At 47.8% G+C, this 26,062-nt stretch overlaps 1 protein-coding gene across 3 annotated transcripts; it reads right to left on the minus strand.

Annotated features, from left to right (window-relative positions):
* LOC135809997 (extended synaptotagmin-2-like) lies at positions 1 to 26,062 on the minus strand. Of its 3 annotated transcripts, XM_065323451.1 has the most exons (24): positions 25,203 to 26,062; positions 24,531 to 24,572; positions 23,992 to 24,129; positions 23,237 to 23,316; positions 22,490 to 22,559; positions 21,588 to 21,677; positions 20,734 to 20,789; positions 19,976 to 20,099; positions 18,907 to 19,006; positions 17,868 to 17,938; positions 17,439 to 17,524; positions 14,553 to 14,595; positions 12,498 to 12,677; positions 10,153 to 10,848; positions 9,728 to 9,805; positions 9,147 to 9,233; positions 8,038 to 8,202; positions 7,438 to 7,854; positions 7,083 to 7,114; positions 6,331 to 6,426; positions 4,147 to 4,281; positions 3,342 to 3,447; positions 3,082 to 3,131; positions 1 to 2,565 (listed from the first exon to the last, which is right to left on the minus strand). In XM_065323451.1, exons 1-24 carry the CDS (start codon positions 25,788 to 25,790, stop codon positions 2,478 to 2,480), a joined length of 3,618 nt encoding a protein of 1,205 aa, XP_065179523.1. In that variant the 5' UTR covers positions 25,791 to 26,062; the 3' UTR covers positions 1 to 2,477. The 3 variants fall into 3 exon arrangements, with proteins under 3 accessions (XP_065179523.1, XP_065179524.1, XP_065179525.1); XM_065323452.1 differs by lacking the exon at positions 3,082 to 3,131; XM_065323453.1 differs by lacking the exons at positions 1 to 2,565; positions 3,082 to 3,131; positions 3,342 to 3,447; positions 7,083 to 7,114.

Below are 26,062 nucleotides of genomic sequence, written 5' to 3' on the forward strand. Positions count from 1 at the left end.
TGAGCATGGCAGAACGGCATTAAGTTATGGGCGTGACTCTGGGCATGAAACAAAGCACTCGCCGGTGCTTGCAAAGCCACGAGACCATCGTTCATCACCAATGGACTAATGGTTAGAGTGTGGCAAGGCCCCCGACAGGGCCTGCCCACTGGCGTGACGGAAGCCACCATATCTACAATGACCGCACAGTCCACCGACATGGGTGGATGCGAGTTAGGCACAGACATTGGAAAGGCACTCCTGCTTTTCATGAAATTGCCCTGACCACACCAGGAAGGCACGACTCAGGGCAAGAAACAAAGCACTCGCTGGTGCTTGCAAATCCACGAGTCCATCGTCCATGGATAGTGGATGGATGGATAGAGTGGTTAGAGTGCGGCAAGGCACGTGACAGGGCCTGCCCACTGTAGAGACCATCATCCATCGACAGTGGACGGATGGTTAGAGTGTAGCAAGGCACGCGGCAGGGCCTGCCCACTGGTTCGACCATCGTCCATCCGCAGTGGATGGATGGTTAGAGTGGCTAGAGTGTGGCAAGGCACGCGACAGGGCCTGCTCACTGTAGACTATCGTCCATGGACGGTTGACGTATGGTTAGAGTGCGGCAAGGCACACGACAGGGCCTGCCCAGTGGTGTGACCATCGTCCATCGACAGTGGATGGATGGCTAGAGTGTGGCAAGGCACGCGACAGGGCCTTCCCACTGGTGAGACCGTCGTCCATCGACAGTGGACGGATGGTCTGAGTGTGGCAAGACACGCGACAGGGCCTGCCCACTGCCGTGACAGAAGCCGCCGCATATCCGCGTCGTCCATCGGTGGGGTTGGATACCAGTTACTTGTAGGTACAGAGGTTGGCAAAGCACTCGTCAGGGCCTGCCCAATGACGTGACGGAAGCCGTCTGTTGATGTTGCTACGCGCTAAGCGCAGAGCCTTGGCAAGGCACTCGAAAGAGCCTGCCGAACTCGTGAAGGCCGCCCTGACCCAACAGGGAAATCGTGACTCGGGGCATGAAACACGGCACTCGTCGGTGCTTGCAAACCCACGGAACCATCGCAGCGTCGCCATCAGCATTGGCCGCCGAAAAGGCCGAAATTTCCATATCGGCACAAACTAGTTACTTCAGCACTTACTTACACGGACAGCACGTCGATCCGGTAGGAACTCTTACTAGTCCTAGGCCTGGACTGCGAGCTTCAGCTTCGGAGTCATTATTACACAATAGACACTGCCATAGCGGCAGTAGAAGACTGAAGTCTCAAGGATACTAGACAAAGGAAAACGGTAACCTATCAGCAAAGAAGCGAAAGAAAAGGCCAAAGAAAGCAAGAGGTGCTAGGTGCAATCAAGGCGTGCATTTGCATTTTTTATCTTTAAACCGCTGGAAATTTATGGAAAACTAGAGCGATTTGAGGCCAAACACACTGTCGCATTCGAAGCCGAAGCTCCGAAGTGTAACTCCCGAGTTTCGTGCACAATGCGATCATCAGGCGACTTGTGACATGTTCAGTGGGATTTGGCCAGTACTACTACTAATATTATATAAGCCATAGTTTATAGGTGATGGTCGCCGGGTGGGTATATTGATTCAGCGGAGAAGAATGACCCATGATGGTCATGTGAATGATCACTTGGGTGCGGGGAACTATTAGCGGTGGAAGCATCGATTGCGAGCGAATACAGACGTGGAAGGAGTGACTTGTAAATAACAGCCAGGGTGTGAAGATAATTCATTCCCCGGACCTGTTATTGGTGATGTTGAGAATTCTAGACTCTAGTGTAAACCAGACTAACTCGATTGGATTTCACTGATCCGCGCTGTACATGTAGCGGAATTATCGCTCATAGCATGTACCCACAATGCTGCACAGTAAATTCTGGCTCTGTGAACTTACTGCTCAGCCGGGCGCTGCACAGAACCAGACCCGCAGACTAGGCACTGGGCAGTGCACCAGCTGCGCAGTGTACGTACTAACTTCTTCATGACATCAGATTTCACCGGGCACGACTGTAGTACATCCGTAGCCATTATTGTGGACAAGAACACAATTCAAGCCGCATTCATACACAACTTTCTTTGAATTTGCATTGTCAATGCAAGTGAGTTGGCAGAAGAGAATACTTGGGTGGGCAAATCCATTGCCACAACCCTGCAACTTTTGAATCTGAACAAGTCCCTTCCACTGCGCAGCTGTTTTCCTATACAGAGATGAAATGAAGAAAAAACTCCCCGTAAATTATGAGAAGATTTGGGAAGCTTAAGTTGAAGCAGTCGAAAATCAACGTCTTCAACACTAATATCAATATGTTTCGCTTGTCCTAGGCAGACTTGTAGCAGTGTCGTTCAGAGCTCAACATATTTGAGTACAGCCAGTTGGGGCACTAAGCCGGCAACTAGGCTGCGGTGTCAAGGCTTGCTTGCAACTACATCCGCCATCACCCAGACAGTCAGGTCAAGCATGACAACACACCGCCGATCAGGGTAATGTAAAGCTGATCGCACCCATCAAGGAGTCCACAGCGCTGGGTGTTCGCTGTCCGTCGGCATGGCTGAGGAGACGATACCTGTGCATGAATTCAACAGGACACACCGCAATAGAAACAGGAGCATACCAATAGAAAAGGCCTGGGAAGCGACTAGTTTACATCACGTGACTGCTAACCCTTCCCCGGTATTTCAAAAGTCAGTGCTGGGGTTGACCCATCCCCAGATGTTACAGCACTGACTGTTGACATACTATACGTGTGCAGTGGAAAGTCACTTAGTACATGCATGTACTGTACATGCATGTACTGTACATGCATATACTGTACACTTGATCAATACCGTAGTGTGCCTGGCACCCCTGGGCCCTGACTGCCCTGACTGTATGCTCTAGTGACAACACTGTCGGAAAGGAGGACCTGTTCATGCCGATTATACGGGTAGGGTGTCCTGGACAACTTGAGTGCATATTAAAGACTGATACTGCATTCATTTATATTGTATTGTATATTTGAACGATTCTCCAAAGGCACATGTAAATGGACACTTCGGCAATGAAGGGCAACTGTACTTTAAAAAAAAAATAGACTACTGACCACAACCTGTCGCCTGCTGCAAAGTTGACCTCCCTCAAATTGATCCGAATCTTCCAAACAGAATGGAAAGAACAAACATGAGGACAAGTATCAGGAAACTGTTTGGAACTGTTCTTGTTTGATGTAATTGTATAGCAATTGCCAAGAAGTTGATCGTATAATTCGACACTAACCTACAGGAGAGTTTAACCTGGGTATGCAGCCGTGTGTATCAACAACTCTGCATGTTCTTCAAAAGTAGCATTTCTCCGTTGACCTACCTCTCCCATATGCTCGCGGAACGCACCGAAGCGGAATGGTGAGTTCCTGACCGTAAGAACTACACTCAGCTGTGAAACACTGCTGAATGGTATAGGATACTGGAAACTGGAGAGGAGCACAAAGAACAGTAATTCGATGACATTATCCTCATGCATGAATCGTTGCAGGAAAGAACTGGGGAGGACAATGACCCGGATGAATCACACTAGAAGCTGATGCATGCAAATTCCAACTGGATGGATGCTGGAGAATGTCACTTGAAAGGAAAACTTGACTGGATCCATTGGGAATGGTATCTTTGTCATTCAGGAATGCTCTACAAAGCACCACAAGCATGCTACGTGTAGTTTCGGGGCTTTTCTAAACAGTGCATGGTATTAGGGCACTAGTATCTTGAAACGGCCGGAGACACTGACAAAGCAGAGTCGGCAAGGAACAATACTGTAAACCGCCCAATGTTTGCGTCACTAAATGTTTGCGATCTCTCAGAACCAGCGAGTTTACGATGGCAAAATGATGTTTGCGGAGCACTGTGGCCACACATCACATCCACTGTTGAAGTTCAATTTCACGATGGTTAATATTTGCGTTATGCTCTTCTCGCAAAATTAGCAAACATTAGGCAGTTTACAGTACTGGCATCGTATATTGAGATTCTACGAATACAGTTAGAGGAAAAGGCAGAAAAGCCTGTGTCCGGGTGAATGAAAATGTCAAAACAAACACATCTTGAACAGTCCCACAGATCTGGTGAAGTAAAAATAGGAAGATCAAACCCAACAATCATCTTGAACAGCCGCCCACCTTTCATCGAAAACCGGATTGCACTCTTTGCGACGTGTCGATGTGCGCCGCCGACCCAGACCAAACACCTCTGGCTGGACGTACGCCTCAACAAACGGGTCAGACGTTCCATCCACGTGACACGGCACAAGAGAGCTGGAGAACACACGCACACACACGCGCACACACACACACACACACACAAACACACACGCCCATGGTGATAACACACATGGTAATAACACATGTGCACGTGTCCTCGAGGCGTTCAGCCACTGTGGCCATGAGGTGAGTTCTACACGTAGAGAGAGGGCAACGGAAACTGCATAGCTGTAATTCTGAATTTCCTGCAGGAGCGATCTCCAGAGAGTCCTACGTTCCAGTAAGATGATATATCATTGACCTATTATAGGACTGTTGCACATCTATCACATGACCGTACAGGACAGCCATGTTAGTTCCAACTTCACTCAACCCTAACATCTATAGGTCACATGATGTCGGCCATGTTTTTTCCACTCTCCACTCTCCACATGCATGCCATGATCAATTTATAACTTTAGTCACATGATGTGAACACCGCTCCATTAAGTATAAAAAGTGCCACAATACGTTTTGCAGACACAAATACCACATACCCATGCAGAGTTCAAATGTTGTAGCCAGTCAGTTGTAATAGAAGAGTGGCAGCTCGGTTAGCTTGTACATGGATGTGCAGATCTACATCGCTGCACACATGGAGTGCACCATGGTAAGTGTAGGCCTAATGTCATTTCTACTCAGCTATAGCAATGGATCAGCACAGAAGTACCTACATGCACACAATGCATCTTCCACACTGGTACCTGGTGGTGTTGGTTAGTTGATCATGAATTGTACAGTGGTGTGGTCGATTTAGAAGGGCGGGGGGGGGGGGGGGGAGCAGTTTCCCACCAATTTGCAGGCGAAGGACACCACAGTCCAAAGAGCCGTTCGTGGAAGCAGTCTTCTGGTGAAGCATTTCAAGAGCCTTCGCACGCATGCTGCATTTGGCAGCGTTTCTGAGCACACACTGTCCGACTCCAGTAGCCTGATAGAGGAACTGGTTGGACCCAGACCTCGCAAGAGACCCAGGCGATATGACAACGGTAGCACACCTCATCAGTTTGCTGCTGTCAAGGATAAGTACCAACAGGTATCGACAGGTATACTTTCAAGCATTGGACTTGGCTACAGGTGAGGTGGAGAGACAATTCGATCAGTCTGACCTTGCCGCACAGTAAGGAGATTAAATCCGTTCTTCTCTATTCTGCCAATGGACAGCCACCAGATGTCGTACCAGAAAGTGTTCTGCAGTTCACGGATTCGGATGCTGCCCGCCTCAAGCTCCAGCTTGACATGCTGGTGGACGCTATCAGCACAGCACTCCCAGATACCATGGAGGTCACAGCCATACGCACGATTGCGGCACTCTTTGCACAGTCTCGCATTTACGTTGGAATGCTGAGCTAAGTCGTGAAACTAGTGACCATATATCTCACCTTCCCAGTGACCAGCGCAACAGCAGAGCGTTCATTTTCCTCTCCGAGACTGATTATGACATGCCTGCGCAGCTCCTAGACTGCAACTCGCCCGAACAACTCGTTCCTGCTGTATGTCCACTTGCCACTGACCGAACAGCTGGATATCGTGGAGATTGCATGTGAGTGTCTGTCTTCCAACACACGTCGGCAAAGATACAGTAAAACCTGTAACTAAAGACCGGCACCGTGACTAGCGACCAGCCTGGTACTACAGACCACTTCGCCAGGCACGGACGGTCTCACATTCATTATGGTTATGCGGTGCAAACCTCCAACTAAGGACCATCTGTCACTAAAGACCGCTTTCTCTGTCCCCAAGGGGTGGTCGTTAGTCACAGATTACACTGTACTTTGGACAGATCTCGGGCAATTGATTTCATATTGCCTGGTCTCTGTCATATCGTTTCCATCCCTCCCTCCCCTCCCTCCCCCCCCCCCCTCCCTCCCTCCCTCCCCCCCCCCCTCCCCCCCCCCCGGCAAATCATCTTCCTACGCTACTGCATTAGTTACAACCCTGACAATGCTCAGCGGGTATGCATGTAGAAGTTTCGTTCTTGTATTGCCGCTGCACGTGAGAATTACAAAATAGAATGCCGGCCACACTCAGTGGTAATCTCACATACCTACATATGATAGGTATTACCTTGCTCTGTGAACGTTGACAAACAGCCGGTGTTTCAAGTGACTATAGCGGAAGGACAGCTCCAGGGCACTTTCTGTGACATGCCGAATAGGGTACCTGTGTGAAACCACGATTTACAGGTGTAGTTGGCATGGGTGACTAGGCAATCACAGATGTACATAGTCATTGACACGAAAACGTAAGCGAGTCAACATTACATTACTGATAGCACTGGACTCAGGATGCACGCCCTCTACAGTGCCAGCAAAGCCTGCCTGTGACATAGCACACACGGACTAAGAAGTCTGTACTGCACCCTCGTTCTCCAGGCGAATGACATCCATGCTATTATTCAACACATTGCAATGGTTCATCAAATAATCCCTCTCTCTAAGGCCATGGTAAAAAATATCTTTGATTCTCAAGTACGCGCGCATCGATTTTTGGTGGCGCACCGACGATTTTTTTTATTTCTATGCATGCATATGCGTGCATGAAAACGGTCAATGCGAAAGGCATGAATCCGGGAGTAGAAAAATACCGGTATTTTTCTACTCCCTGGCCTGAATAATAAAATAATTATAAATTAATTATGAACCTGTGACGTACACATGTGTGACCCTATCTTTGGAAATAAAAAAATTGTGGGAATTAAAATAAAAAATCGCTCGCTCGCACCGATTTTCACAGGCTCATGACCTGAGAATCAACTTTTTTTTTTACCATGGCCTAACTAGGACTTTTCGAACAGTTGCACGTCCAGCACCACTAACCGATTGACAGGTAGCCGGGGAGCCTTCACTTCCTAGAGACGGCAATCAAGAAGGCAGTGAAGAGTGTACACAGCAGTTCAGGGATATGTTCGGCCATCATGAATGAAGACAACACCACGGCTCCAGGGTGCACATTACCATAGGGTTAGGATTGCGGGCATGTGGCACATGTACAGATCCCGCTACTCAGGTTTCACATAAGCAAACGTACTGTGTGTAGTATATCGGCCTATCCTCGGGCTGGGCAAGTGCAGCTGTACTACAAGTACTGATGTACTTCCAAAAAGTACTTCAAAGTACAAGGTGGCACATGGTACATATCACTAGGTAAGCATTGATTCAAAGTCCTACGTACCCTGGAATATCGGTCTGGAAGAGCTGGAGAGGTACGCTGCTGGAATTTGTCTTGCACCTCCGGTATGCTAACAACCAGCGGCATAGCTTCACTAACAGTTCTAGTGGAGCTAGCCGCGGCAGTATTGCCACCTGATGCTTTGCTTTCCAGCTCAATGTCTTTCCTTTCGAAAGAAAACACACTGGCAGGACGTCCTTCTGCTCCCGATGGTGATGCTTCTGCTGCCGTTGCCGTGGGTGCTGTTTCGGATGTTGTGGCGCTCAGCTCGGCTGCAGTTGCTGGAGTTGCTGCGGCTGTAGCCACTGGTGATGGTGATGGTGATGGTGGACCGATGCGTACTCGTGACTTCAGATCCTCTAAAAGGTCGTTTTCCGGCTCGGTGACTACCTCTCCCACATTGTCATCCACTGCGAGAGCCTACAGGGATAACAAAATATTTTTTAACAAAAAAGAACACCAACATTGTATTGCACCTTGGATATGCCAGACAGACAGGCTAGCTTTGTGGCAGGGGAAATAGTCATGAGCCAGCTTGCCATAGCATACTCCGTTAAAAACTTGAGTTAAGTCTCTTCTTGAAGCACAGCGCAACAGACTCACCCGCAACGACAGACGGATGTCCAACAATCCTGTTCCTGCTGTGCCGTCATTGGTTGTGGTCGACGTCAGCGGCAGTTTTCTGTGGCAGACAAGAGATGCTGCTTCCAGCAGGCTGTCCAGTGAAAACTCGCAATATCCCAGCAGTGTGTCCGGCGTGGTGCAAACCTGTACCACACGTGCATACACACACACACACACACACACACACACACACACACACACACACACACACACACACACACACAAACACAAACCAGACCTCAGACCTGCCCATCGCGGAAGCGATGATAGTGAACAGCTATGTTAGACATAGCAACTTGTGCTGGGATTACACCATTCAACAGCTTGCAAGGCTGATGAATTGACCGCCACTAATTTTAGCCTGGTATCCACCACACAGCTGATTGAAGTGGCTTTTTTTACACACACACACACACATACACACACACGCGCACACACACACACACACACACACACACACACACACACACACACACACACACACACACACACACACACATACACACACACACACACACACACACACACACACACACACACACACACACACACACACACACACACACAGAGAATATCCTCCAATACATGTCACACTATGACACTAACACAGCACACACCTCAGTAAAGGTTACATTGGGATACAGCAAAAGAACTTCAAGAGAACTGCAAGTAACTACTGAATAAGTAGAAATATTCGTCTGGAATTTAATTTCGTATTTTTCGTCCAAGGAACTTTTGGACTAAATTAAATGTAGGACTAATGTCGATTTGTCCAGCTTTTCTATACACTATTATGATCCATGGACGAAATTTTCAACCGGACGAACTCCCCTTCTTAGGAGTTGGACGAAATTTTTGACCGACGAAATTTTCCGCCTCTACAGTGACATAGAATGAAAGTTCAAACATGGACACGGTGCCTGCATACTGAGGGAAGAAAGATGATCCGCATTGATATGACCAGTGAGCCGGTTAGATCTACATTGTTATCACAATACAGACAGATGAATAGTACAGGGTGAAAATGACATTGCACCTGACAAGCTACACCACTAGTTACCCAGCATTGTATTCCATAATACGCTTACCTCTGCTCTGAACACTTGATTTCTGGTTTCCGTGAGAGGGAAGTGAAGACAGGTATTCCACGCCACCGTGGACGTGCCACGTGCATGCTGGTGAAACAACACGAGCGCATGCATACCGGGATGCGTGCTGGGATATCAGCAGAGAGCAGTCAACCAGCACGACTGTGTATCCTAGTATGGCTCATGATTAGGGAGATAGCACTGAGGACATACTTCAGGCTCTTCACAAACTTTTAAAAGGAAATGCTAACCAATAAACATCCGTCCTCCATCTTTATTTTAAAATGCTTAAAAGCATTTACTAGTATCTATATTCAGTAGGCATTATCTACGTTCACTCATTCCATTAATACCGACAGCGCAGCTGTTGGTGCTATTCATCGGTACTGTCCTATAGACGAGGCGAGGATTTCCACCCGGCATACTGAGTGTGCCACTTTCCGCGGTAGTCGTACCCAGCACACAAGATAGTGTAAAAGCGAAAAGTCACTGATAAATGGACCTCCAGTCAAAGCCTTTGCGGTTCGGAATAGGACAGGGGAAACCCCTTTCCAAAATACTATGGTGTGCGGACGACTTACTGGGCCATCCTTGGTGCTGTTCTGGACGATGAGTCTGCAGAAATACTCCCTCTCCTGCTCAACATCATCGTGAGAAATCTAAGGAAACAGCACAGAGCATGATCGAACCACAGGTGCTGGCCGTAGCGGACATTGGGGAAATACTCCTGCAAGCAAAGACATCTAGACTCTAGACACAGTCACTCTCACAGGCCTCCGACAGCTACAGCACACATTCCTGCTACAGTAACTGCTACAGTAGCTGCCAAAGTAACTGCTACAGTAGCTGCCAAAGTAACTGGTACAGTAGCTGCTATTAACTGCAGTCCCTGGCCATGGGTAGGGTGTGGGCTGTTGGCAAGCACTCAGCTGATCAGCAAGCACACACACACACCAGCCTTTTAAAATCTCATGAGGATAACGCCATGCTCTAAGAGAACGCCCACCTCTTCAGCCTTGACGATTCGCACGTGCAATAGAGACATGATGTCATCCACGTTGACATCGACGGTGCTTTGCTGGTCTTCAGTCAGCGCGTCAGCTTCGTCTCGGCCCATTGCCATGATCGTTGATAATGTCACGCCATCGGGCATGTCCAAGTTCTCTTCAGCATTGGAAACACCAACGACAGCTGGCAAGAGGCCAGCCATACCAACCGCCACAGGTACTGTTAGCTGCTGTGCGTCGCTCTCGGGTAAATATGAAATAGCAGCGACAGAGCTCACGGCAGGAGAAACTACCGTCTCTTCGACTTGTTCGGAATCGATCCCCAAATCCACAAATGGTTCAAATGGGCCTTCAGTCTCTTGCTCCTCCTCCTCCTCCTCCTCCTCCACCTCCTCCTCCTCCTCGTCAGTCTCTGAAACAGCAGAAATGGAGATCCTTTCCTTCAAACGATCGATCATTGAGGGTCGCCTGGCAGATTCAACTGCAGGATCTGACGAGGGACGCAATCTACTTGATGACACCTGTTCTTGTACAAGTCCAGATGGTGCAGAGGCTGCGCGCTGTTGGCGACGACGGTTCTTATCATCAGGTGACCGACGTCCAGGCGTGGAGCATTGCCCTGTACTGCCACCGTGAAGCGAGTGTGCTCGACGTGCAGTAGCCGCAGCAGCAGAGGGACCATAGATGCTACCTCTCTGCAAGTCACAGGTAGGAAACAGTAGCAAAGACAGGATTGCTGCAATGGTTTGCTTCTCCACACTACACTACAGCCAAGTGCATGTACATGTACATGTACATCAAAGATTATCTACCACAAGTAAACGGAGAACTTGTCGGAAATTCCTAATCCTGCCAGTACTTTGCTAAAGACTCTGACTACTTCGAAGTAATGATATAAAGGACACACTTCAGGCTCATTACAAACATCTTGAGCCTGAAGTGTGTCCTTTTTATGAGTATTATCGCATTTTTGTCTCAGAGGAAACTGTTTAAGTAATGATATAGTGAACAATCGACGTGGAGGTATTATAGCTATAAGATTCATACACCCCCCCCCCCCCCCCACACACACACACTCTCACACACACACACACACACACACACACACACACACACACACACACACACACACACACACACACACACACACACACACACACACACACACACACACACACACACACACACACACACACACACACACACACACACACACACACACACACACACACACACACACACACACACACACACACACACACACACACACACACACACACACACACACACACACACACACACACACACACACACACACACACACACACACACACACACACACACACACACACACACACACACACACACACACACACACACACACACACACACACACACACACACACACACACACACACACACACACACACACACACACACACACACACACACACACACACACACACACACACACACACACACACACACACACACACACACACACACACACACACACACACACACACACACACACACACACACACACACACACTACTACTACTACTATTGACAGCTGCCAGAAATGGCCACGCCGCTCCCCAAAGGGAGGTACTGTCAGAGAGGTTAGGGGGGAGGAAGGCAATGCTCCAAGTGGCGTTCCAGATCTTGCCGCCTCCGGAACCGTCGGTTGTGGCAAACTTGGCAGTGAAACTTGAATTGTTGGCGTTCAGCCACAGTAGGGCGCTTCACACACACACACACACACACACACACACACACACACACACACACACACACACACACACACACACACACACACACACACACACACACACACACACACACACACACACACACACACCTGACCTGACCTTTGACGCCCATCGCCGGAGGCGATGATAGCAATGTTACGGCAGAAGCCATAGCAACTTGTGCTGGGATTGCACCATTCAACAGCTTGCAAGGCTGAAGAATTGACCGTCACTATTCAGCCTGGTCTACCCCGTACAGCTATTTGAAGTGACTTTTTCTGGCCAGTGAATCCCTATTTTTGGTCTTTTCATTTTTTTCCCACACATACATCACACCACATACTCCGGCATGCACACACACACACACACACACACACACACACACACACACACACACACACACACACACACACACACACACACACACACACACACACACACACAGCCACAGCAACAGACAGAGATCTGGACACAGACACCCAGCCGCCCCTACCCCCCCCCCCCCATACACACACACACACACACAGGCACACAGACAAATACCAACGCTTGACTGCACGGATGCACACATGTCGAGTATGCACATATCCTACCTGCCTGTTTCGTTCACCGCGACTGCCGCCACCGCCACGAGATGGCACTGCTCTCTCAGTTCTGGCAAACTCTTTGAACAGTGTTACGCTCTCCGCAGGGCTGGCAATCCTGCGCCAGAAGAACTTCATTCGAATGTTCCCCCTGGAGTTCATCACTTGGTTGGCACGGATGTCCAGCCACTGTAGAACCGTGAAGAGGGAAAACAATCATGAGAGTGAGTAACACCTCATTCCAGCAGCATTCTGCAAAGCTTGCAGTGTACTTAGTCTACTGCAAGACATGTATATATAACGAGGAAGCAAATCTAACGTTTAAACGGATGACATTTCTTCGTTATAATAAGATCCGTTGAGGCCGTACTGCTTCATATATCATGCGGCTGTGTGTGGATATGCCGGAATACTGCAAGATCGTTAACATATCTTCTCGTTAACCTATGAATTTTGGACAATCGTTAAATTTGCGACTCGTTATAATAACATGTCTTAGTGTACTTAGTGTACCTGGGTTTGTTCGTTTGTTTGCTTGTTTGTTTGTTTGTTTCTAGTATTAGTTCAGCAGATACACAGCGGCAGTTCTGCCTCCTCACGGTCTAACCATACGACTAGCCTCTCAATTAAAGATGAAGAAGTGGGTACATGTAGAGGTTGTCTAACCGTTGCAGCTTCACACAGCCATTGCAACACTCCCAGAGCATCGGCAACAGAATTGCTGGTGCACATGTAGAGGGGACGGTTTCAAATAGGACACCGGTTGCGAACCGGAACGGACTCAATATTCACTTTCTCTCTTGGTATTTTGATTAGAAAACATATGTCACAGTGAGACTACGATGTGTTGTACTCCGAGCCAAAATTTCATCGCTCTGCGATGACCAGAAGCGCCATATCAAGCAGGTGAGTTTTTGACGTGTTGCTTCGCACTGCGACTTGAGTTTTACGACTTTCGAAAAATCAACTTCTTGTCGCAGGTAAACAGCGGCTCGCCTCTCGCCAATACAGCACCGCATACCAATCAAAACTAATGGAAGCACACACAAGGCTTATTGTTACTCTGTACTGGCCGTCGTGGAGCGATAGCAATTACCTAATTTCAGACCCAGAGTGAATTTGACGTGCACTCTAAAACGTGTCCGGTTTGGAGCCACCTCTGATTTGAACTTTTTTAAAGCGAAAAATTGAGCAACTTGGAGGCAATGGGTCAACACAAAGGAGTGGCTCAGTTCGATTGACTCTGGCCCCAGAGCAAACTTCAACATGCCAGTTTCCTTCCACAAACATATTTCGAGTGAAAAATCAACGCTGATGATCGGTTTGGGTCTATACAAATTTGGCTGTCAAAACGTCCCGGTATCGAGCCGTCCCCTCTACACCATGTAGACTGAGAACACCGGGTAAGTGGCACACACATCGGCTGTTAGCCAGGTCTGATGGTCCTGAGCAGGACAGGGGGGGGGGGGGGGGGGCAGGAGGAGAAGGAGGAGCAGCACGTGCTGTAGGTTCCCTAGTACAGTCAGACCTCGCTTATCAGTTACAGGACTGGCGGAAGCAGTTTGTGATTGGTCCGGCCATAAGCTTGTCTTTCATGCATTGTGTATGATATGGAGGGTATACACATAACCTCCTCAGCAGTTAACACGTACGTGTTGGTGGCTAAGAAGTTGGTCCGGCCATGGCCTGACCAACCGGACCGGTTCCGCCGGGCCTGCTTAACCACACACATCTGTTTTCCACAAAAATAGTCGGATAGGCGAGGGAACCGGATAACCGAACGGCACCGGTTATGTAGAATTTTTTTTTTTTTTTTTTTACTGAATACCACAGTACCATACGTTAAGTATGCTGTAAAATCTGTAACCAGCTATTTTCTTCCGGATGGAGAGGGATCCGGATAAAAGAGGACCGGATAAGAGAGGTCTGACTGTACCAAAAATGTTGTGAGTGCACTGTATCATAGTAAACTGTGTATGTCTCAACTGCACAGCCAGGGCTAAGTGCATGAGAGGACACAGCCAGTCAGGATTCAATAGCACACACATCCCGGCACAAGCTTACCATGTCACTACAGTGGCGCACATCCACAGCGGCTACGGTACACCTGCAGCAAGCACATGCATATGATAACACCGCCTCAAAACGGGTACATACAAAGTACAGCCAGACCTCGTTTAACCACACGCATTCGTTTTCCACAAAAATATCCGCATAGGCGAGGGAACTGGATAATCAAACACACATACTGAATATATGCATAACATATGCTGTAAATCGGTAACCAACGATTTTCTTCCGGATGGCGAGTGATCCGGATAAAAGAGGACCGGATAAACAAGGTCTGGCTGTATTTTGAAGTAAAATAAAAGTGCTGCAAAGATGAATGGGTGAAAGTGGGTGAAATGAAATCTAGACCAGAGCCAATAGTGAGTGTTAAACACCCAGACCTGGACCCGGGCTGGATGCAACTGTTGGACACACATTTCTCCGAACAGTGAAATCTCAAAACCTCACAGTACACAGAACACTCAAAAAGACAGGTCAGGCATTTATACACACAAGTTGAGCTATTGAAAAGCTGAGAACTTGCCGCAGTCTGCGGTCTGCAATGACTAGCCTTCAAACCTAGTTCCTACTGATATCAAGAGTGCATAAACAAGAGTATGCAACTGTGGTTATGGCCCAGTGCGCGGCGCGCTGCCTTCATTACGTAACTAACTTGCCCTCATCACACGTGCACGTTCTGAAAGCATGCATTCAAACTCACAATTTCTCGTACGAGCCCATCCGTTTTTACTCGATTCGTTCCAGTACCTACGCGATCTCTGAATTCTGGCGCGTGAACTCCAGTTCCGTACGAAAGTTCATTTCAAACCAGAGGGAAAGGGCGGTGCTTGATTTTCCGCAATGCACGGACTGCAGCTGAATGATGTAATGAAGGCAGCGCGCCGCGCATCTGGCCCATAGAAAAGAGATCACAGTTGCATACTCTTGTTTATGGACTCTTGCTGATATGTATACCGGATAATGTCACAAATACATCTATGGACAGTGGAACTCACATAGTACATACTCTGATAATACATACAGTGGAACTCACATAGCACATACTCTGATAATACATACAGTGGAACTCACACAGTTCATACTCTGATAATACGTACAGTGGAACTCACATAGTACATACTCTGATAATACATACAGTGGAACTCACATAGCACATACTCTGATAATACGTACAGTGGAACTCACATAGTACATACTCTGATAATACATACAGTGGAACTCACACAGTACATACTCTGATAATACATACAGTGGAACTCACATAGCACATACTCTGATAATACATACAGTGGAACTCACATAGCACATACTCTGATAATACATACCCTTGCTTAGTACGAACATTGTCTGAAGCATGGGTGTAGTGATCCATAATGAAGTACTGTAAAAGCAGAAAATTTCGGTGGTGTTTTATTTTCGGTAACTTCGGTGCCGACAATTTTTACCGAAAATTAAACGCACCGAACATTTTCGGTACTACTGAGTAGTTCTAGTACACTTACCTGGAAAACGGGTTTTACCGAAAATTTCCCTCCACCGAACCGCCGATTTTGGAGAATACCGAAAATATTACACCACCGAAAATGTCTGCATTTACAGCAAGTTGAGATAAGCCCCAATGTGTCGAAAACGGCAATCCTTTGTATCCCCCCACGACCCTCCAGTGACCTCACCCTCTTTACGACTCGGCTTTTTACTTTCCCTGATGATCCCATTGCTATCAACATTGTTAAAAATCACAAACACCTTGGTATATTTCTTGATGAACACTTGTCCTGGGATTCGCACGTAACCTATATTGAAAAGCGAGTTTGCTCCGCGATAGGCTGCATTTCTCCTCACATCTCCCATCTACACCATGGTTGTCGAATACAAATTTATCACTCTTATGTTCTTCCTTTGTTTGATTACTGCTCTCTCGTTTGGTCCTCCGGTCTATCCTCCGCTCTTATGCATCGGTTAGAAGTCACCCACCGTAAATTACTTCGATTAATATTTCGCATGCCCCCTCTGACCTCCTCTCAGACGCTATACATTTTGGCTTCCTCTTCCCCCCTCTCAGAACGCTTTCCCCACTCGGCATGCAAATTCATTCACCGTATTAAGCTTCAACTTGCTCCTCCTCATGCACTTGCGCATTTAAGCTGGTTCAATAATAGCTCGCGTACTAGATGTTCTCTCCATTTCCCACTTGCCAGGTCATCGATCCTTTTAAATCCCCCCTGTTCAAGTCCTATTCTCATTGGTCTCGGCTTCCGCAGGAGGTAAAGTCTCGTGACACCTTCGCGGCATTTTGTTCCATTCTGCCCGCGCCTAAGTTGAATTGAATTGAATTCGTTGTTTTCCATTGCTGGCCTAATCTTCATACTGCTCTCTCCAGGTTCCTATAGTACTCCTTTTGTTTTCTTTTCTTTTCTCTTTTTCTTCTCCTTCTTTTTCTCAGTTGTCCCCACCATGGCTGGTTAAAATCGCCCGCATCACATGCTTATTGGCACTATGTCATCGTGATTGTGAAATAATAATAATAAGAAGAAGAAGAAGTACATCGGATACTAAATGTAATACTCTAATTTCAGAAATTTTCGGTGCTTAAAATTTTCGGTATGAGGGCAACAGGCTAGGTTAGGTGAACAGAAATTTTCGGTACAGAGAAGAAGTTCCCTATTGGATTATGTGTGTTAGTGTTTGTTCGGTGTATTGAAATTTTAGGTGTGAAACAGACGCACCGAAAGTACCGAAAATAAAAGTACACCGAAAATTTGTGAAATTACAATACTTGAAATACTAGTCTAAATACACTGTCCTGCCACCATGCATGGGGTAGGTCTTAGGGTGCACATCTTATGGCACTATGTCTTATCAGTCTTTTACTGTACGTACTTGCCAATCAGCTGATCAGTAGTCAGGTCTTCTTGATCCCAGACTTCCACAAGAACGTTTGGCTCTTCATGGCTATCCAGGAGTGTCTGACCATGTTGTGTGCAAAGTGTGTTGCATAGTCAATGGAAAACATGTAGGTGCTCACACGCACGCGCACGCACATACATACGCATGTACACACACGCACGCACACGCATGTACACACACACACACACACACACAGGTCATGTCCCGGCTGGCTGCCACATAAGTGACAGCCGTTCACAACATGCAGCCATTTACAAGAACATACGTGCACAGATGCATGGCGCATGATGCATGCATACTGAGACACAGGGTGCGGGCTGGTGTTATCCACACCCAGAGCATGCTGGTCCGGGGCTGACAGCCAGGACCCAGTCAATATTCAGAATTCAGAATTCTACAAACCTCAAATGATTCGTTCCATTGGGCTGCAACACTGTCGTTCCGAACGGATGTCCGGAATTGATGCTGACCAACTGCATGCAAAGGACAAAGGTAGTGGGCCAAAGAGAATGCATTCAGGTTTCATGTAATATTATTCATAATTTTTCGGCCAACAGAAAACACGTTTTAGCGCTCTACAGGTGCTCTGGGCGGACCATCCTGGACGAAAAGCAGTAAGAGACCATGGGCATACTGGGCATACCGTGTGTGACACCCCTGGAACTTGACAGTAGTGACAGTCTGCAGGTGTAAAGGTCCAAAGGGTTGAAAAAGTCGGGTCGGGTAGGGGTTGGGGGGTACAACAGGTCGGGTCGGGGTTGGGGGGGGGGGGTACAAGGGAACCACGCACGTGGAGGATGCCTGACCAGACCCTCTCTTCTGCCTTAGTTGGTGTGGGTCACTCCTATAGCAATCACCTTGTGGTTTCAATGCTGCCAATGCTGTTTCATAGGCGAAGTTTGTTCCCCAAATGTTGTGCATGGGTGCGACTCATAATGCAAGACTTTAGCAATTCAGAAATATGAATACAAGAACGGGCCCCTCTTGCAGGAAACCTTGTATATTACCCGCATCCCATCCCAGTACCAATGGTGCAGCCTAGGATGCATTCAGAGATGTTCCTGGCATCTTGTTGCAAGGTCTGCTACAGTCTTGCTCAATGAAATCCAGTCGCAGCACTTAAGTTTGCACCTACCACCATTTCGAATCCCAGAGTCTGCACTGATGTCTAGGGCTGCACCACGCCCGGCGCATACATAAGTGCATCGACTGGATTTCATTGAGCAGCACTGTAGTTGAGTTTTGGTAATGGTGGAACAACACCCTGGGACTGAACACTGCCGATACTCCAGACATGGCACTCCAGCCCAAAAGGTTATCACTAATTAGGGCTTTCACATGTCCATGCCTGCCTATCCCTCTCTCACCCCCCCCCCCCCACACACACACAGATGTATTTGTGTACCGTGATGGATTTCAAGTAATTGGTAACAGATCCTACCCTTGACTATAACATAGATATCCGACGTGCTCGCACTGAATAGATGAAAGTCCATGCCTTCCACGTTCTTTGCCTCAACCACGGTGACACACAGGAAGTGCTGTGCAGGCGGAAAGCATAAGGAAGCAGACACCAAGGCAGCATGCAAGAACTCGACACACACACACACACACACACACACACACACATACACACACACACACACACACACACACACACACACACACACACATACACATACACTGCATATTAACAGCGCTGTACTTCCGGTAATGAGAACCCGGGTCCACATCCAGGAATTAGCAGCAGCATTTACTATCTCGCCCAGTGGTCTGATTTGAACAGTCCTCATGGTTGATGCTAGCGTGCAGTGTATGTAGTGTGTGGAGTAAACCCTCCTAGTACTGAGTACACTATGAGTATTTCATCCACACCCCACGCCTGCACGCAATAGGAAGCCTTGCATTACAAATCAAAGTACACATCGGCTCATCATACTGAAATATCCTTGCCCTGCCCCAGGTGCCCGGGCACGGAAACGTACGGGGGGAAGACATGATCAACTTCGGCTAATGGCAGGCTGCACCACCGAATTCCTGGAGGACACTTCCATGATAAAACCCTTTCGCAAGAACACATACCGGTATCGCATTTCAACTGACCCTGCACAGCTGATTAAGTCCAGTGTTGATAAGTGAATTCCTGATCCCCAACAGCAATGTGCCATACTGAACTACAACCGGCTACTATTAGATGTTGGCATAGCCCCGGCCCAAGGGCAAACTGTATACCAATCAACACTGAATTACAGTGAAACCTGTCTAAGACGACCGCTCAAGGGACCTTCAAAATGTGGTCTCTGTTACCAGGTGGTCTCCTTATCCAGGGTCAATTGACTGGAAATAGCACCCCTTGGTCCTGGTTCCTGTGGTCTTCCAGGACAGGTGGCCACCTTATCCGAGTGGTCGCCTTGACATATTTTACTATAATTATTATGATTATTATCAACAAGAGCACGATGCAAAGTAGACCCCCCCCCCCCCCCATCCAATTGTTGAGCTTGACTTACAGATGGTAGCGGGTACAGAAGACAATCAACATCCACGGAATCGGGCACCAACGAGAGGAAGAAGCGACTTGGGAAGACCAGTGTTTCTGACAGCTTCTCATCTATCACCGCGTCAATGGCGTTTCTACAGATGCATCGGGACCGTGAGTCCAAGCAACAGTTAGTCATGTGATTAAGACCTGTGCTCCAACACAAGGTGCTCAGGTTAGCAATGGCCTCACTGTGACCATATTAGGACTGGAGCATTCACTTGATGCCTGAACCAGGCATACTTCTGGTCGAGGTGCTGTTAAGAGATCATGATGATCCTGATGATGTCGTGAGGTCTGATATTGTCAGGCTTTATACACTTCTTACTGTGTGTAATGCAACCGCAGGGTTCTTTATCACTAGCGCTGCACACTTGTCATTAAAACAATTGGTCCATGATTTCATCATCTCAATGCCAAAGCATTAAGCTGTGGTACACGTGCATCTATGCATAAACGAAAAATGATATATTATTATTCACAGCTCCCGTAAGACTCAGTCAGACAGAGTTCTCCTTACAGGCAGGAATGCCACCACCCTCAAGGATCAAAAAAGTGCAATGCCTGGGGGGGGGGGGGGGGGGGGGCTAGAACTATGCATCTACGCCCCGCTCAAACAAACACAGGTAGAAGTCGTTCTTGCCCTAGCTGAGCCATTCAATGTGACCTCTAACTGGCTCTTGGCATCTCCACCATCAGCAATCTTTTGGAGAGTGCAATACGACTTACCGTAGGACGGGCATATCAAATATGTTTGCCAGGCCAAGCAGGTCAAACTCAATCATCTGTCGACAGCAAACAGGACGGTATATTTCAAACCGCAGTTAGGATAATAATTAGCACTTTGCTGTGCTTTCGGGTATGGTGAACACCGTGTTGTGAAAAGGTAGACTTGTCACCCGCACACTGCTGTTAATCATCTCTCACTCTTCTATGCTGCTAAGAAGTCAACATGAGCACAGGCCACTCCCTGAGCCGGTTGCCCGTCGCCATGCGCCACAAAGTCTTCAATGCAGTGGAACAGTGTGAGCAAACACTTCAGCGCCAAGGACTAGAGCTTCTATGCAGCGAAGCAGGGCTTGTCAAGCAATCAGAGTTGAGCAGCTGGCCATGACACTGTACAGCCTTTTTTCCCAGTGGGAATACTCCATGCAGCACAGCGCTGGGAATATTCATAGCCATTCAAACTTCATAATACCAACTTTTGCGGGTATGTAAAAAACAGAACATTTTAGGGGGATTTAAAGAGCCAAAGAAGTTCATATTCGGCCACAAGGGTGTGGTAGAATCTAGAGAGATGGCACGAGACCGTAGTACCCAAAGGCAAGGTGTGTTTTGGGACATTTGACCCCAGTTTTGGAAGTTAAAAGTGATCCGTGTTCTGTGCAAGACCATCGTAACCGAGGCCATGACCAATCAACTCAGACCAGTGATGCCACGCAGGGACCGTGAAAGTCCGTCTCTGCCCCAAGGGCAACTGGAAAGAACCCCATATTGTTTCAAATTACACATTGTCTCCCAAGACACTATGGCCCCATAATGACCATGTTTGCCATCAGACTCGGCTAGAAAACTGCACTAACTGGCTTTTCCAGGAAGAAGATGGAGATGCCACCGAGAATTGGCAAGACTGGCATGAGTGGCTTGAGAATGATGCGTAGCTTGCCTTGAACCTGTGAGTGAGCAACATGTACAACACCATGATTGCATGCAAAGAAGATTTATACTTAGCAGTAGTAGCGGGCGTTATTCACAGCTCAATCATATTGATAATACAGTCAACCTCGTGAATAACCTCGTGAATAACCTTATAACAACCTCATAACAACTTCGGCCATCATGGCAACAATTTGAGAAAAACAACACTATCTTCAGACCTGGCGGCTAAAAAAAACATTTCCACGGTTCGCGTCAGGCTCGGCTACAGACCGAGTTTTCCGCATCCGTCGAAACGCCACCACCCTTCAAGGATCAAGGCGCAGATGCAGCTCCTAAAGCGGTGGTGGGAGGTGAGTAGATGGTGAGTAGATGGTGGCCATGGTGGCCATGGTGGCCATGGTTGCCACGGTGGCCATGGTTGCCATGGTGGCCATGGTGGCTATCAGTGGACATAACCGTAACTGTACTCACAAATAACAGATCTGCAAATAATGACAACTTGTGAATAGCAGCACAGTTTTCCAGCGCCCGGTCAAGGGTTAATATTCACGGCATTGACTGAACTGAAACAAAGTTTGTTGTAATGCCATGGCTGGCTATTGCACCCCTCCCTCCATATTGGCCTATATTCCCTGGCCACGGGAAGGTGAAATAAATAAATAAAAAATAAATAATGATCCATGCACATGTACAACAGACACTTGAAGCGTGCAACAGCAGTGTAGACGACACAACCTCTTCAATTTACATGACGTACCTAGCCCGCATTCTACCCATGGTCGGCCCAGTTATTGCAATCGGAGGGGGTGGGGGTATTGTTACTTACCCTGAGGTCCGATACACCTGCTGATAGGCCATACGCAATGAACAGTTCTATGATGGCTGTACCATTGTATCTATAGCACATGTCAAACACGGCAGCAATGCCCATAAGTACAATAAAGTGGTAGAGTGGGCCGTGATACAGTGAACGCTGATATAGTGGACATTGATAATATCAACTGCAGTGGTGACAGCGGATCATGATGGAATATAGTGTACAATTGTATACAGTGGTACAGTGGATAGCAGTACGCACTGTATGTCAACAAATATCCGGGCATATTTATTTTCGGCTATTATCGGCCTGGTCATATTTGGCCGAAAATGTGTTGCAGCCGGACATTTTGTTTTGCAAGCTTCAGTGTGAAAGTGTGTACAGCCAGCAGCAATACAGGCCGAAAAATTAATGCGGTCGAAATGTATTTCAGCCCTCGGAGGCCGAAATTTGAATGGGCCGAAAATTTGTAGATTAACAGTAGACAGTCAGCCGTACAGTGTAAAGTGGTAGGCTGAAGAAGGTGATAACCAACAGGATAACGGTGTGCTAATGACATCATCATCATAGTACATGCTGCCGAGCACCGATATCATTCCGCACAATATGACATCGTGGCATATGCTGATGACATCATCTCATATGGTAACGACATCATCGCGCGTGTTATGTATTGAGTGGCAAAGCCCGTGCTCATGATGCCACTGCACTTTTGCCAGAAATCACACGTGCACGCCTGGGCTCACGAGCACTCACGCAACATCAATGTCAATGATAATCTCCCTCTGATCAACTGATTGCTGTGGGTAGACTTTGATGCCCGTGATCTTGGGGCTCTGCAGCACAACAACAGAAATCAAAAATGCATTAACGCAGCAGTTTAAAAAACAATTTAAAAACAAGTCAAAACCAGCGGCTACTAATTACAATTATTAAAGCACAGCATAGTACATGATGTATGAGTGTTTACGGTCTGCGGTAGAGGGTTTAAAAAGACAGTGGAAGGGCCCCAGCAACCTACTCTTTGGTTTCATGAGCATAAATCAGTACTGTAAAGCGTGAATTTTTCGCGGCGTTTTTAGTTCGTGTTTTCAGAATCCGGACAGGTTTGTGAGGTTTTAATTTTGCGATTGCAGAATGGCATTCTTGCTAAACCTGTGGCATTCTTGCTAAACCTTTCATGGATCTCCTTTTCGCGCTGTCTAAATTTCGCGATTTCCACGCGGTCGCGAATTTCGCAGAAATTAGACCATCGCAATAATTTCACGGTTTACAGTACATGAATTTCATATGAACTCAACACAGCTACCAAGCCAAAGAACAAGGAGCATGTAGAGCGGCTATTCAAAGCTTACACTAGTCTACTGCATTCTTCATCGTTTATTGGGAGTCTAATATGGTTAGACGAGAAGGCAGAAACGCCTGTGTACAGTATAACTGGTGAAGTAAAATGAATAAAAACAAACAAACAACATCAAAGTATAAACAAGTCACGTTCGTCACTAACTTACCACACAGCCAAGCTTCACGGTTCTGAACTCAATGGACTTCAGCGGACCAGGGCATTTGTTCTTCAGTATGGGCTCAATTTTTTCCACCAGGATCTTCTTGATCGCTGGCTCTAGATACGGCCATACACGGGACACAATCTTGACGACACGATGGATCATCCGAAGCACAGAAGGGAAATGGTTGTTGCAGCAAATCAAATGCCAGGCATGTACTCAAGGCTCGCATACCACTAGCGTAGTCGTTCAGTGCAGAACATACTCAACTCGGGAAGAAAACAGGTCTATGTTCTGCGGCTAAGTTTGCACCCTGGGACCAAAAGTTGGAAAACGCATGGCTAACTGAATGTGTTATAATGCTCGTGTAAAAGCATGTGCTCAAGCAACCATGCCAGGAAATTGTGGTGAGGCCAAGCCAGCATGCACGCACGGCACAAACACACACACACACACATACACACACACAAACAAACAAACATACCCATGCACCCAGAGATGTAAAATGTATGTTGGGTTGTGAAGGTGGGGGTAATATCACATACCGTGTTGATCCATTCCACGCGAGTTACATCCGGAAAGGTCACCTACAAAAACCCAGAGGCACAAAACCATCAGACAGCCGTGACAGGATTTCACTCTGGTACCGCCTGAGAAACATTCTGGTTTCTTCTCACCTGGCCTTGCAAAGGGACACGGCATTCTAGTTTCTAACCTCATGCTGTTAGAACATGGTCTGCACAACACATTGCTGCAACAAGTATGACAAGTATGACAAGTTTGACAAGTATGACTAAAGCCAGTAAAGCTCTACCAGTATCCGGAGCACATGGGAAACCTGTGTCCGCCTTCGTCAATTATTCAACCACGTCTCCTGGTGTTTCGGCTCCCTCATCGTCTGTTATTTCCGACAAACATGAACAACATGCGCAGTAAGCAAACATTTAATCTTGTGATTTTGAAGCAATTAAGTATGGGCTATTTGGGCCCAAGTTAGTTTGCAAACCTTTTTCCAGCTGGGGGTTGGGGGGGGGGGGGGTGGGACCCCAGAACCCCCCTAGCGGGTGTCTGTCTATTCATGGCCACAGCCAATGATGTGGCCATGCCCCGTGGATTAGTGTGGAGCAGGGCCTAGGGCTGGGCACTGACTGAGCACATCCAAGAGTCTCTCATCTAGAGTACTACAAATCAATGTACTACTAGTATTCATGCCTTACCCAGGAGGGTAGCTCGTGCATGTGAGCCAGAATCAGCCCGGAGTCATCACGATGCTCTGACAGAGTCGCCTGGCGCAGCATGCGTTGCCTCCGCTTCTCCCAATGCACCACACCGCCGATAACGATGACCAACCATAGCCAACTGAACCCACATGCACCCAGTAGCCAGATAAACAATACAAACGTGAAGCGGACCAGCACACCAGAAAGGCCGCCGGTGAATCGGGAGAGCGGAAGTTCTCCTCTCCTTGCGGCAGTGAGCGCGTGTGCCGCGGCCGTTTTCCGGTCACGACCCGTAGATCTACCCGCATGCTTTCCTACAGCTTCGGGTGGCCGAGTATCTGTCATGTCTGTCGTGTCCTGCTGCTGGATGGCGGCAGTGATCGCATGTGCTGCGACTATTGTCCGGCCACGACCCGTAGTACCCACATGCTTTCCGACAGCTTCGGGTGGTCGAGTATCTATCACGGCTGTTGTATCCTGCTGAACGGTGGTGCCAGTTACGGCCTCGGACCCATCGACCCTGTCTGTTATTTCGGCACTCTTCAGTGCCCGCAAGCGCGCACCGGTCGTTCGTTGCTCCGACATTTCCCCAGGTCGTACATGAGTAGTTACTAGATCAACGACGGGAGCGGAGTTCCGCTCCGCTCAGGGTAGAGGAGTACAGCTCGTGGGAGGACACTACATCCTGCGCAGGCTCCGGTGGCTCTGTGATGTCAACGTGAGAGAAGTAGACCTACTAGTAATACTAGAAACGTTGCACTGGCAGTTGATGCTGATGGAGAAATAGAAAGAGCAAAAGCAAGCCTGCTGAGTTGAGTGATACGGTTGAAGCACCGTTTCCTCGATCCCTGGCCTGA

Source organism: Sycon ciliatum, chromosome 2 (assembly GCF_964019385.1).
Source record: "Sycon ciliatum chromosome 2, ocSycCili1.1, whole genome shotgun sequence".
Taxonomy (NCBI): Eukaryota; Metazoa; Porifera; class Calcarea; order Leucosolenida; family Sycettidae; genus Sycon; species Sycon ciliatum.